Source organism: Ovis aries, chromosome 2 (assembly GCF_016772045.2).
Source record: "Ovis aries strain OAR_USU_Benz2616 breed Rambouillet chromosome 2, ARS-UI_Ramb_v3.0, whole genome shotgun sequence".
In the NCBI taxonomy this organism is placed as follows: Eukaryota; Metazoa; Chordata; class Mammalia; order Artiodactyla; family Bovidae; genus Ovis; species Ovis aries.
Window position 1 is genome coordinate 211582051 of NC_056055.1, and position 14753 is coordinate 211596803.

Genomic DNA, 14753 nt, shown 5'->3' on the forward strand with positions numbered 1-14753 from the left:
TATCCAGGGTATCTTCCCAAGTGAGGGATTGAACCCAGGTCTCCCACATTGCGGGCAGATTCTTTACCAGCTGAGCCACCAGGGAAGCCTGATCAGAAGCAAAACACAATTCACATTCATATTTGAAAAGTAGATATGAATATTTGAGAGTAAGGCTATGAGAAAGGGTGGTGTAAAGGGTGCAGAGGTGGGGGTGAGGGTGATTCAGAGGTGAATATGCTGTAACAGGAGAACCAACACATGGGCAACACACAAGAAAGGAGCAGAGGGCCAACGCTGGCCACAGACATGGGAGAAATCTGAAGGACATTCCTGAAAGAGATCATATATGAAAGATATACTTGGAAAGATAAGTAGGGTTTTGACTAGTAGATACACGAAGTTGGAAGAAACGACTACTTTAGAGAATCAGAATTGTTATTACTTTTTGTCCCAACTAAGAAGCTTATCTAATTAAATTTAGCTGCCAAACTGGAAAGTAATTAGGTTGTTTTCTTTTTCCTAAGAAGGATTAATTTCAGAGGAGCAATTATATTCCTAGAACATTTTTTGACAATGTTAAATAGACTCCATGTGGTTCCTTCTTTTTTCTAGATTTGATATAATTTTCTGAGTACCATAGTATAAATTCTATTCTTAATTCAAAGGGAAAAGAAACTATAGAGTCTAAAAGTTTCATTTATTAACAACAGTTAAAAGCTTAAGGTTTTAATCTCGGTACAAAATAGGATTTTTCAAACTATCTTTTGTTTTTCAAGCTACTTGAATCTAAGGACTTATTGTGTCATAATTTTAAAAAATCACTGTATAAAAATAAGGTTAGCATTTTATATATTTTTCATTTATCAGGTCTGAAAGTGTTTTATAGATTAATGATTAACTATGATCTTCAGCATGAGCGAGTCTCCATTCATCGAACAAATCAAATGTCCATGCTCACCTCACAGATTGAACTCCTACTAAATACTTACATTCCCTACTTTTGGCTATGGGATCATTCTGTTCATAAGTGGATGGTAAAGGAACCCCTCTTATATTTGAAGTCTTCCTAAAAGAGAAGGAGAGATTCTCCCATTGTCTGATATTGTTTTGTGCCTCTGGCCATCATACATGAGGTTTCTTAAGCCAGAACTGCCTTTTCCTACCTGTTTGCTGAGCAAATTTTACTTAATCCTTAGGACTGAATTCCAACATCACCTTGGTATTTGTTTTCTGTTTCTGTTCTGTGATATGATGATTTGTAATAAAAAAAATATATGTTTGGTCTTCATCTGTATTTCTGGTGCAGTGTTCCTAAAACCCTTGGAATTTCTTAAGGAGGGTGACCAAGGTGTCTTAATAAGGTGACTTGTGGTATGCCTCTAGATTACCTAAGGATCAGCTGGTCACCAAGTGATTAGAAAAATGAAAATTTCAGTCCCACTACCCTCACCTCTAGGTGACAATGATTTAATCAATCATGCCTATTTAATGAAACCTCCATAAAAACTCAAAAGGACAGGGTTCAGAGAGCTTCCGGTTGATGAACATGTGACGACTAGGGAGATCAGTGCCCTTGGATGACTTGGAAGCTTGGTTACCCTCACCCCATTCCTTGCCCTCTGCATTACTTCCATCTAACTATTGCTGACTGTACATTTTTGTAATGATAAACCAGTGATCTAGTCAGCAAAATATTTCTCTAGGTTCTGTTACCACCTCTAGCAAATTAACTGAACTGAGGAGGGGTGTTGTTGGAACCTTCAGTTTGTAACCAGTTGGTCAGAAGCACTGGGCTTGCAATTGAATCCTTAACCTGTGGATTAAGGAAAATGTTTTCATGGCCGATAATGTTTTCATGGCCGCAGTCTGAAACTGGTATAAGGTAGATGGGAACTGGCTATTTAAATGCTGTGTGTGCTACTCAAAATGGAGTGAGGTTTGCCAGAAGACCAACGCAGTGCTGGGGAGATGCCATCATTCACATGCTCCCCACTGACATTGCAGGACTTGGAGAGCTGCAGACTTCGTTTGGACCCTGAATTAGACCGGCACAGATATGAAAGGAAGATCAGCTTTGCTGGAGTCCTGGATGAAAATGAAGACTCAAAAGATTCCCTTCACAGTAGTAGCCACACCCTCAAATCAGATGCAGGTGTTGAAGAGAAGAAAGGTATGGATAAAGCAAAAATTAATTCATGTTTCCGGGTTTCTCAAGGGATATTTGGTCTGGGTCTAAACTGCAGAATTGTGCACTGAAAGAAATCCAAATTGTTGGCTCCATACAGCACTAACAGTGTTCACTCAACTACGCAATCATGCTAGTTAGGAGTTGAACTCTGCAATCAGAGAGGTTCTAATTCTAGCTCAGCATCTCTCCACAGCCCATTGAATATAAAGTGCCACTAGCTGTAAAATGAACTGTTAGTTTATATACCATAACAAAGGAAAAATACTCCCCTTTCAGCTCTTACACAATGCTTACTTATCAATTAATTTTTAAACTTCTTATGGAAAGAAGACTTTCAGATGTAATTAGATGTAAATTTTTATTACCAGTCCATATGATTCTCTCTGCAGGAAAGTAAACTAATTAGTTTTCCTAAACTATCTTCAATTCAGAGTTCAAATTCTTAATCACTTTTTAACTCAAAATTGTCACTGTCTGTGTTTTTACGTATGATAATGTCTTCTGTGTCATCAGAATGTTAGTAATACATCATTTCTTAAATGAATCTATAAAGCTATTGGTGCTTGTTACATAAGCCAGTGTGCGGTTGTATGAAGCTAGCCTACCTTCAGTTCCTGTCTCAGGAATGTTGCCGATCACACATGACTCACCACCTCACCCACTGCTTCACCCAACTATCATTCGGCTCCTGAGACTTAAAAGACGCAGGCACCCATTTTGTACATTTTGTTGCTGGTGCTTTAGATATTCACATGAACACAAGCAATAGCAGATGTGTCACAAGTACCACCTGGCTCTAGCGATATCTTAAGATGGCATCAATTGTTAGCCAAATCTCAATTTCAGAGATGTCCAAATGTTAGGAAAAAAAAAAAGGTGCATCTTAAAATGGTGAAATAGAGTAACTAATTATGTGACCTTGTCCAAGTTTAGCTGCTAAGCCAATTTTCTTCTCTGTAAAATTAGATTATTAATACCTACTACATTGTAATGTTGAGAGCTTTAAATGAACAATGGGCTTCCCTGATAGTTCAGTTGTTAAAGAATCCGCCTGCAATGCAGGAGACCCCAGTTCAATCCCTGTGTCGGGAAGATCCCCTGGAGAAGGGATGGGCTACCCACACCAGTATTCTTGGGCTTCCCTAATGGCTCATTGGGTAAAGAATCTGCCTGCAATGCAGGAGACCTGGGTTCAATCCCTGGGTTGGGAAAATTCCCTGGAGAAGGGAAAGGCTACCCAGTCTAGTACTCTGGCCTGGAGAATTCCATGAGGTCGCAAAGAGTCGGACACGACTGAGTGACTTTCACTTTAACTTAAATGAACAATGCAGGTAAAACTTAAACTCAATAAGGACACAGTCTCTAATTAAGAAATAATAAATAATCATCATTGGTTTTTTTAAATGTATATTATGAGCCTATAGATCAGAACCCATGCAGAAAATCCTAAATATGAGTTAAAGATTGCAGAGTTTCAAGGTGCTCTTTAAACCCTCCTTTAAACTGTTAACTTCTCTGATTTTTGTATTTCTTAAATTTTATTGCCCTTCAGTGTTTTTCTAACAAATTTCCATTAAATGAATATCAGCATATTTGTAAAAAGAGTCAAAGACAGTTTTCTCCACTGGTATATTTTCTATAGTCAGTGACTCCATAAATTTTTGGTAGTTCAAGGAATACATGATTCTCAAAAGAAATATCCCTACAGAAGACCTAAACAGACGTTTCGCCAAAGAAGACCTGGCCAACAGGCACATAGAAAGATGTTCAGTGTCACTAATTACTTGAGAAATGCAAATCAAAACTGCAATGAGGTATCACCTCATGTGAATCAGAATGGCCATCATTAAAAGTCTATAGATAATAAACACTGGAGAGAGTGTGGAGAAAAAAGAACCTTCCTACATTGTTGGTGGGAATGAAAATTGGTGGTGCTGCTGCTGCTGCTGCTAAGTCGCTTCAGTTGTGTCCGACTCTGTGAGACCCCATAGATGGCAGCCCACCAGGCTCCCCCGTCCCTGGGATTCTCCAGGCAAGAACACTGGAGTGGGTTGCCACTGCCTTCTCCAGAAAATTGGTGCAGCCACCATGAAGAACCATATGGAGGGTCATTAAAAACTGAAAATAGTTACCATATGATCCAGCAATTCCATTCCTGGACATAAATCTGGAGAAAACTAATTAGAAAAGATACATGCACCCCAGTGTTCACTGCAGCACTATTTACAATAGCCAAGATACGGAAGTAATCTAAATGTCTATTGCCAAATGAATGGATAAAGAAGATGCGGTGTGTATATACACATACAGATACATACAATTGAATATTAGTCATAAAAGAGAATGAAATAATGCTATTTGTAGCAACATGGACAGACCTAGATATTAACATATTAAGTGAAGATAGAGAAAGACAAATATCATAGTTCAGTTCAGTTCAGTTCATTTGCTCAGTCGTATCTGACTCTGAAAGTATCACTTATATGTGGAATTTTAAAATATGATACAGATGAATTTTTTTACAAAACAGAAATAAACTCACAGACATAGAAACCAAACTTGTGGCTACCAAAGAGGATAGCAGGGGGTGGGGCAGGAGGAGATACTACTATATAGAAAATAAACAACAAGGATCTACTGTATAGCATAGGGATGTATACCCAGCATCTTGTAATAACCTACAATTAAAAATATCTGAAAAAGTATAGCCCTAAATAAAGAAAACACAACATATTTAAAATATTTAAAACTTTGTAAAGAGTGGATATATTCTGAAAAAAAAAACCCTTTTAATATTTCAAGATCAGAGTGTTGTCACAACATTTAAAAATGTAAATATATTGTGTTGAATTTATGGTGAACAGAAGCCATGTTGCAGGAAGAATTAGCCAAGTTTTATCAATTTCTGATAGTAAGAAGTATCAAGTCAAGGTTTGTTCAAATACTTCTACTTCTGACAAAGTGGACTGCATATGATGAGAAGCTTCCATCTTTTTTATCACTTTTAAAAAATTGAAGTATAGTTGCTTTACAATGTTGTGTTTCTACTATATAGCAAAGTGGTTTAGTTAGACATATATATATATTCTTTTTTATATTCTTTTCCATTATGGTTTATCACAGAATATTGAATATAGTTCTCTGTGGTATGCAAAGACCTTGGTGTTTATCCATTGGATATATAAAAGTTTACATCTGCTAACCCCAGCCTCTCATTCCATCCCTCCCATGACTCCTTCTCCCTGGGAAACAACCAGTCTGTTCTCTATATCTGTGATTCTGTTTTTGTGAAACTTACATATTTTAAACATACCCCACAGGGACTTTTTCCCCACTCAAAATTATTATGCTAGTTATTATTTGAAGTAGTTGAAGCAAAAGCATTAATACTGACATGGTTACATTTCAGCAGAGTAAATTCTATATCATTTTAAGAAATAAAACCTCAGATTAATTTTTAAGAACACTAATTTCATGATAATCATTTATGTAAATTGCCTTTAATGTTCAAATGCACAAGCATTTTTCTTCTCATAGAATGGTTATGGGATCATATGAAGCTATTTAATAAATTAAGAGCAGAAAGCTAGAAGTATAAATAAAATGAGAACATATTCATAAAATGTCCTTTACCAGTTGGCAAGAAACTTCTCAAAGATTCCTAAATACTCCTTAATTCCTTTTAACAAGCTGATACCAGATGCTAAAGCCGATGTGAAAATGGGGATCGCAGGGACCCTGCTAACTCAGATTATTAAAATTTTATTTAAAGTTTCATACCATCTGTTTGTATAACATCTAAAAATGTCAGTTCTTGAAATAAACAACCTGAGGACAGTTGGGATTCTACAAAGGAAAACTAATATGAAATCATCCTTAGAATGAAAAATGTCTTAACTAAAATCTTCAAGCAAGATCTGATATCATTTTATCCATATTCCAGATACAAACTAAGATTGGCTTTCCAGAATACAGATACCAAGACATGTGTGACTCTTCAATAATCATGTACTGAACATCTGCTGTATACCAGGCACTATTACAGGTTCCTAGAATACAGCAATAAACAGGGAAAATTTCCCATGTATATTTTAGTTTAGGTTAGCTAATAATGAATAACATTAAATTCTGGACTTTCAAGTAGAGATAAATAGTATGAGGAAATCAGGTTAGAGTCAGAGAATTGGTAGTGACCTGGAGTAGGAGGGATTCTAGTCACAAGTGACATCGAGCTGAGACTTGCATGATGTGAAGAATCCAGTCACGCTAAGGGCTGAGAGGAAAGTCTTCCAAACAGAGATAACAGTGAGAACAAGGCTCTGATGCAGGAACATGGGAGCATGTGAAGAAGGGCAAGGAGGCCAATATGGTTGCAATAGAATGAGTTGGAGGAAGAGTGTTAAAAGATGGGGTTGAGCAAAGGTCAAATAAATAGGGTCTATAAATATGGTTAGAAATTTAATTCTACTTAAATGTGTCGGGTAATTGTTGGGAGATTTTGACTAGAAAAGTGATATAATATTTGTATTTGTGATTATGTATTTAAAAGATGATTCAAACTGTAGGAGTAGGGGTAAGAGAGTATAGTTTGTTGGTTATATTCATCCAGGGAATAGGTGATGGGACTTTCAAAATCCTATATTTGGAAGTGTTGCATCAACAGGACTTGCTAATAGATATAATGTGGTGTTAGAGAAAAGGGAAAAGTAATGTTTTATCCAATATAGATGAATTTGTTTCTTTAATATTAGTTCTCATTGTCATGGATGTACTTTACCAAATCTGAATCCTAACTATTATGTCCTTTGTAAATAACCAATGCCATAATTCTGAATATTATTTTTTCAGAGTTATATGATATTTCCAATTATCTTTGGTAGTAGAATAGGGTTCTCAAAGTTAATTTTTTTGCATCATATTAAATTGGGGTTACTGTACTATATTTGTAAGCAGAAAAATATCCTGAAATCAAAGAATCACAAAGCGTGCCTCTGTAAAATTTTTAAATTCTTTCTTTAATCTTTTTATCTACTTCCCAGTCTATTTTGACATAATTGTATTAATAGTCTTTAAAGATAACTATATTCTGTTTCAAATGCATTTCAGATAAGTCATAAAGTCTCAATTGTGCCTAAAAATAATACTGAAAAATACAGTGGATGAGTTTGTGCTATTACTAAAATTGAGCATTATGGTCTTTGTGGAACGTATTCAACTGTGCTGCAAGAACATCTGTCTGGATGTGCAATTCTATCCAGATGTGTTCAGGGAGCTCCATGAAGCCATTGCCAGCTGAGTGGTGATAATTTTAGTCTTTCTCAATCATGGGTATAAATTAGAGATTAAACATGATTCAACATTTCACATGATATCAAAGGATATCTTCTAGGCTCCTTTAAATGTCACTAAAAATGTATACTTAATTAACATTTTATGGAGTGGTACAATCTTCTATCACAGTCACAGATTAACTCTCCTGTGGGTGAGAAACTTGAGACTAGAATGCAATCTTCCTGATTGGGACTAAAATATTAATAGCCGTATCTTGCATAATTAGTAAGAAATCTTATTTATGTCTTAAGAAGGAAAACTTAAAAAAACAGCCCCTTTCTGAGTATCACTTGAAGCCCTGAACTTTCAGAATCACCCTTACAATATGTGACAATCCCAGATTTTCAGAGGAAAAGGAAGGAGGTGTGGATATGACTATGGGAAATAAGAATGCTTTTGATTAAAAAGTAGGTTTCTAGCTGAACGTGTTTCTTTTACACTTTAATTTTCCTCACTGATGACTATTTCTTCCAGAACACTAAAGAGGAGTAATGCATGTTCTTCTTGGTATATGTAGACTGTAAGGTTGGCGCAGGGTGTTGCAACTTTGGACTCATATCTCACCCAACCTTTTGACTGAGAGGAGCAATCACTAGGCGCATTGAAAATGGAACCATTTCACACTCGTGTTCACCCAAAGCACCCCACTGAAAACAGATCCTTTAGTGCCTTTGCTGAGGAGCCGAGCGGACCCCACTGCTGATTGTTGGAGAGTGAAGCAACTGTTGTTTTTATTTCTTATTGAGGTATTCCCAAATGAAAGGGTTTCCCATGGTGGGGTTTCCCAAGCTCACATAAATCTGCCTGTCCCATTTCAAAAGACAAAAACACATGACTGATGGTTCTGTGAAATCAAGCAATGATGCTATGTGAACATGCTAACAGTCCTGGAGGACTCCGTGGTGAGGGCACGCTCATGCTTGTGAATTCTGGGCCAGAGAGAGAGAGCAGGTTGTTCCCAGCACCGATGAGCTGTGTGTCCAAGAAAGAAGCTGCACCAGCCCTTCCTGGTGGACCCAGCCTCCTGCCTGTCCAACAGAGCTGCCTGGCTGGGCCCTTGGGAGAAGCTCCTTGTCCAGACCAGCAGAGAAGAGGTTGTTCAGTGACAAAGTTGGGGAGAGCTTGGCTCTGACACTTGCTGGGGAGAACTAAGGGGGAAAAAGCCCTATTTTATTCTTTTAATACAGTTCCCAGCAGGAAGATCAGGATAGGAGGTTCCCGCCTGCTCCAGATTAAAGGAACCCGCAGTTTCCAGGTGAAGAAGGGGGGTTCCTTGTCCAGCATTCGCCGGGTCGGCAGCTTAAAGAGCAGCAAGTTATCACGGCAGGACTCAGAGTCTGAGGCTGAGGAGCTGCAGCTGTCCCAAAGCAGGGACACTGTCACTGACCTAGGTAACATAGAGGAGTGGGTGTGTGCAGGGACGTGGGGGGTAGGAAGTCAGAGCCCAAATCCCCGTACAGCTCAAGTCCATTTCCTTACAGGTCCATAGTCGGAGGGCAGAGTTGTACGTTAGAGTACCCACTGGGTCTGTAAACGATGTTGCCTTCCAGAGCAGGGCTGCTCCAACCTTACTGTGCAGAGTCAGCTGGGAGCTTGTTAAAACGCAGAATCTGGTTCAGCATCTCTGAAACAGGAGGCTGAGATTCTACCCTTTTAACAAGCTTTCTGGTGACGCTGATGCTGCTGGTTCAAGGACCACAGCTTGAGCAGGGAGGATATAAAGTCTACAGTAGGGAAAGAAAATACTTTAGTGACAATGACAGATTTTTTTTTTTTTTTTGAGATCCAAGTGCTTTATGCCTTTATACTTCTGAACAGGAACTTTAAAGCAAAATGTAGACATTCCCTTGATGTTAAGCTGACTTAATGTACTTTGTAAAAGTCTCTCTTTCTCAGTGAAAACAACCAAAATTTTAGAAAGGAAAGATTGTCTACACCTAATGATGAGTGACCTTCAGCAAGTCACTTAACTTCTTGGGAATTTGTTTTCCCCAGTGACCCAATAAGAATAATTCTGTGTGCTCCTTACCCACCGCTCTAAAGATAAATTAGGAATGATTATAAAGTATATCAAACTCCTGAGAATCCGATTTATATACAATCAGGATATTAGAGCTGTAGACTGTCACCACAGGACGCAAAGAGACTGTGAATCCCAAAATATGTTAGTTCTATGGGCTCTGATCACTATCTTAGGAGACAAGGAAAAGATTAAATGTGCATGCCAGTAGAACTCACCAGCTGTCTAGAGTTTGTTAGGTAAAAATTGAAATACATATTCTTTGCCATTCAGTCCCTGTGTGGAAAACCAAAATGAAAAGCTCTTCTTTATAAGTAAGTTATTTCAGAAGTTAGTTAGAAGTTATCCAGGGAATGTGGATAAATTATCAATTTAGCCTGCTGAAATAGGAGCTGAGTATCTTTAATCAAAGAGAATTTAAAATAGAAAATGTTTCTACACCTACCCACCTTTCCCTTCGAAAATAGCTAATTTATGCATTAATTAAGATTCAGCCTATTTTTCAAGAACATAATAGAAAAAAGCCTCATGCCATCTTTAGTTACAGATCTGAGCTGTAACAGTATCATCAGTTAGTTTGGGGAAAAATATTATTTGAATTAATTATTTAAATTGATCCCTTTAGCCTAACCAGTTAAGTCAAACTGTCTAAGCTAGAGGCATAGTTTTGTCACAGAAAATACCCAGAAAAGCTGGTAGATTGGAGTGCAAAGCTTTGTTGTCTGGTATACTAAGTATACAATCTAGTATATTCAGTATACTAAGAATTCCTGTGACATGTCTCCTTCAGAGAGGAACTTGGACAAAGAGTTATCCACAACTGGGCACAATTACTTCCAAATTCCCTTTGTTTTTCTGAGGCACCACCCATCTTTGAAGTAGTTCTGATAGCAAAGCCAGCTGGTGTGAAGAGCAGTAACACTAGCTGTGGTCACAGTCCCAGTGGAGGTGGCAGCACCTTTTGTGGCCACTGCAGGTTGGCTGGTGTCCCTACTTACCTACTCCTGTGAGTTCTGGGCAGTCTGGAATGGGTTTGGGCACACTCAACCAATAACTTGCTCATCTCAGCAATTCAAGGACTTGGCTCTGTGTTTTATTTCCTCTGCTCCTATGTCTCAAAATGGAAGCCACTGTAACAGAGATCATAAATGTCTTTGTAATTGCTGGTTCAGCTGGTGGTAAAGGGAACATCTCCTGTTAATATTCCTCCACTAAAGTCAATGCTATGCCCTGTAACCCACTGGCCATGGTAGTGTGCCCTAGGATTCAAAAGCATGGACCATGATACCATAGCAATGTGTTCTCCAGGGAGGCAGAACAGTCCAACCTTTCTTGCTGTTTTTCTTTTGAAGAAGGGAGTCCTTGGAGTGCAAGTGAGCCCAGCATTGAGCCCGAGGGCATGAGCACGGCCAGCGTGGAGGAAAATTACCACCGGAACATGTCATGGCTTCATGTAAGTAGGAGTCTCAGAAAGAGCCGTGAGATCAATTTCTTTCGGCACTGGGGGGAGATCTGTGAAGAGAGGACAAAAGACTATACTAAAAATATCCATCCATTTCAGCCTCTTAGAAATCTGTAGATTTGCATTTCAGCTGAACCTCTGGATCCTCACTAAGATGGGTCTTCTGCTGGACTGCATTCATTTGAACCTTATTTAAGGCCAAGGGTCCTTTGTTATGGTTGGCTTGTGAGTCAGTCAGGAGAGGGACCAGGCCAGGTTGGTGGTCAAGAGGACCTGGGTAACACAGTCAAGGCCTCATGATCAGTTTAACACAAGTTTTCACAAGTGCTGAGAGCAAGATCATGGTGTCAGTCTTGAGTCTGCCTTCTATCAAACTGTAAACCAGGACATGGAGATTCTATGATTAAGGTCACACCTCAAAGGGTTCTCCTGAGGGCACAGGCAAGGAGTCCCAGGCACAGGTTGCAGTTCAAGGGCATGAAGAAAGGAAGAGAAAGCTTAGGAAGTATGATGTGAGATCCACAGTTGGCAGGGTACTGGCAGCACTGTTATTAATGTTAGCTATGGAATGTCCCCATCTCCTCTTTCATTTGACTTCTAGAAGGGTCAGATAAGGGCTGCCTGGTACATCACACTCAGAGTGTACAGGGCTATGCCCTTGGAACTGGCTGATTCCCAGAACCAGCTGATTTTGAGAATCTCTGACATAACTATTTTTAAAGTCAACTTTGTAGTTAAGTCAAACCTACATATTAAAAAGCATACAAAACCTATGTGCACGGCTCAATAAATTCTCATAAAGTAGACACATCTGTGTAACCACCACCAAGTCAAGAAGAACATTAGCAGTATCTTAGAAGCCCTACCCAGGCCCTCTGCCAAATACTACCCTCCCTTACTGGTAACTATTATCCTAACATGGAAGGTTAGTGTTGTTTGTTTTTGAAATGCATGTCACATGCTAGGTTCTCTGTTGTGTCTGGTTTCTTTCGCTCACATAAGTGTAAATCTTCTAGCTCTGTTCTTCTTCAGGATGACCTGGTCTATTCTTGGCTAAATTCATTTCTATTAAAATTACCTTGTTAGTTTCCATAAAAAAGGCTTCTACAGCAGCCTTATATTGAATATAAAGGTAGTTAAAATTGAGGAATTGAAATTCTTTATTAAGTTTCTAATGTATAAAATGGTCTACCCTCCCTTAACTTATGCTCCATTATTTATTTAAGATCTCTTCAATTTTATTTTCATGTTTTTTAATTGTTTGTTTATTTTTTGACTGTGCTGGGTTGGGTCTTCATGGCTTTGCTCGGACTTTCTCTGGTTGCGGCTAGTGGGGACTGCTTGCTAAGACTTCTCATTGTGGTAGCTTCTCTTGTTGCAGAGCACAAGGTCTAGGCACACGGGCCTCAGTAGTTTTAGCACCAGGCTCTAGAGTGCAGGCTCAGTAGTTGTGGTACATGGACTTAGTTGCTCCCGGGCATGTGAATCTTCCTGGACAAGGGATTAAACCTATGTCCCCTTCATTGGCAGGTGTGTTCTGATCCACCGGCACTACCAGGGAAGTCCTGAATTGCTTCAGTTTTATTCAGTAATGCATTTTAGTTTCCTGTACCATGTTAGCCCTCTAGAAGTGTTTGTGTTTAAGACCAGAGATATTTTTTCAAAATCACTGGTGAATCTTCTAGACCTAAAAATTTCTTTGTAGGAAAGTTTTTAATTACATATTTAATTCATGTCATATGATTAAAATCATTCAGATTTCTGTTTCTTCTGGGATCTGTTTAAGCAAATTGATTTTTTTCCTAGAAATTTGTTGATTTTATCCAAATACTCATATTTATTAGCAAATAGATGTTTATATAGTCTCTTAAGATCATCTTAGATTCTGTGGGATCTACAGTGATGTGCCTTTACTGTTTCTGATATTGACAGGTTATATCTTTCCTTTCTCTTGTTTTGATCAGTCTTGCTAGATGTTTGTCAGTTTTGTTAGTCAAAGAACCAGGTTTTGTGCAGGTTCAAGAATAACAAGGGATACCCTACAGTTCTTATTTGTGCCCTGCCTCATATCAGTATACAGAAATATTGGGCATCTTCAATGAATTTTGAGAGAGATCTGGATATTCTGTTCATGCAAAACCTGTATTTTTTAAACTTTGAAGAGTGTGAGATATTGTTAGATGAGTTTGACAGGAGTGTGTTGATACTGTTGTTTACCTTTGTCTCATGGTAAGCAGACCTCTTCTTCCAAGGAAATGCATGGCATCCTTGCCTAGTAGGTCTGATTGGTCTTATTCATGTAGACTTATTTTGTGTTCTCCAGCCAATGTGGCACCTCACAGGTTAGGTGTTGGGGTCGGAAGGATAGACTCATTCAAAAGATTACTCTATGCAGATTTGACTAAACTTGCAGCTTTAGGAATGCTACTGCCTTTTTAGGAAAGCAACTTGAGAAATTTTAAACCCTAGGGCCTTCATTCCTTTTCTTAAAATAACCCTATCCTTTAAATCAACTGAGTTCTTTTCTGGAATCCTATTTGGGAAGTCTAGGAGATATGAGAATTTGAGCCAGATCAAGCCACAAGTGAAGAGCTAGAATAACCCAAAGCTGAAAGCAAATTCTTTGTAGAGAGAGGAAACAAAGTTCTACAGTGGATTCAAGCCCAGCTGAAGGTTAGAGGCCAGGGTGGAAGATACAGAAATGTTTTCAGGTTCCATGTAGGTGGGCTGGAGTTAAAGACATCCCACAGCTGTCAAAGGCCAGCCAAATCCTTTGGGATGGAACTTCCATCACTTTCTGCTTTTCTACTGGCTCCTTCTACATCAGAGCTGAAAAAAATAATATATTTTAAGTTTGGAATCATTTGAAAATATCTGGGAATCATACACTTCCAAGTTTTTGAAGATCACTTAACCTTTTATTGTTTCAAAAAGAGCTTTCTATCAGGTGTGAATCCAGAGAGCAAAAGAAGTCAAGTACATAAAGGCTTGCAAGTCTTTGTTCTCTTGTGGGAATTATTGTTTTCTCATGGAATTACTGTGATTTTAAGACCTGTTAATGAAAGTTGACGTTCTGACTTTCCGTGTTCTACCCCACATCGTGGCTCACGATTGGTCTGCACCCTGGCTGAGCCTCAGTGGCGTCTGTGTTCCAGGTCATGATCTTGCTGTGCAACCAGCAGAGCTTCATCTGCACCCACATCGACTACTGCCACCCCCACTGCTACCTGCACCACAGCCGCTCCTGTGCCCGGCTGGTCAGGGCCATTAAGCTGCTCTACGGAGACACTGTGGACTCCCTCCGTGAGAGCAACAGCATTAGCAACGTGGCCCTCCGGGGCAAGAAGCAGAAAGAGGTGAGTGCATGATCACATGATATACACCAATGATAGGGAAAACAATGTCTTAACAATCTTTTCTCTGTAAATGCAAATTTCAGCCCACTGCAGTGGTATAAACCGGGCTACAGGTCTGTGTGGTTTAGAGCAAAGATAGACAATGGGTAGCTTCCCTGGGAGCTCAGCTGGTAAAGAATCTGCCCGCAATGCAGGAGACCCAGTTCAGTCCCTGGACTGGGAAGATCTCGTGGAGAAGGGAATGGCAACCCACTCCAGTATTCCTGCCTGGAGAATTCCATGGACAGAGGAGCTTGGTGGGCTACAGTTCATGGCGTCGCAGAGTCGCATGCAACTGAGCGACTAAAACTTTCACTTTAGAAGCTGCTGCTGCTAAGTCACTTCAGTCATGTCCAACTCTGTGCAATCCCATAG

The 14753-nt window shown here is 39.1% G+C and overlaps 1 protein-coding gene across 23 annotated transcripts in view; it reads left to right on the forward strand.

The window, feature by feature from the left end:
- UNC80 (unc-80 homolog, NALCN channel complex subunit) overlaps window positions 1-14753 on the forward strand; it is a 215816-nt gene that overhangs the window by 109306 nt on the left and 91757 nt on the right. For 14 of the 23 annotated variants that reach the window (XM_027965136.3, XM_060410364.1, XM_027965137.3 and 11 more), the window contains exons 26-28: window positions 1987-2152; window positions 10874-10974; window positions 14139-14339. In XM_027965136.3, the coding sequence (XP_027820937.2) occupies window positions 1987-2152; window positions 10874-10974; window positions 14139-14339 (468 nt within the window). Of the gene's footprint in view, window positions 1-1986; window positions 2153-8688; window positions 8893-10873; window positions 10975-14138; window positions 14340-14753 lie in introns of all 23 variants that reach the window. The other 9 variants (XM_042244174.2, XM_042244175.2, XM_060410355.1 and 6 more) reach the window with 1 other exon arrangement.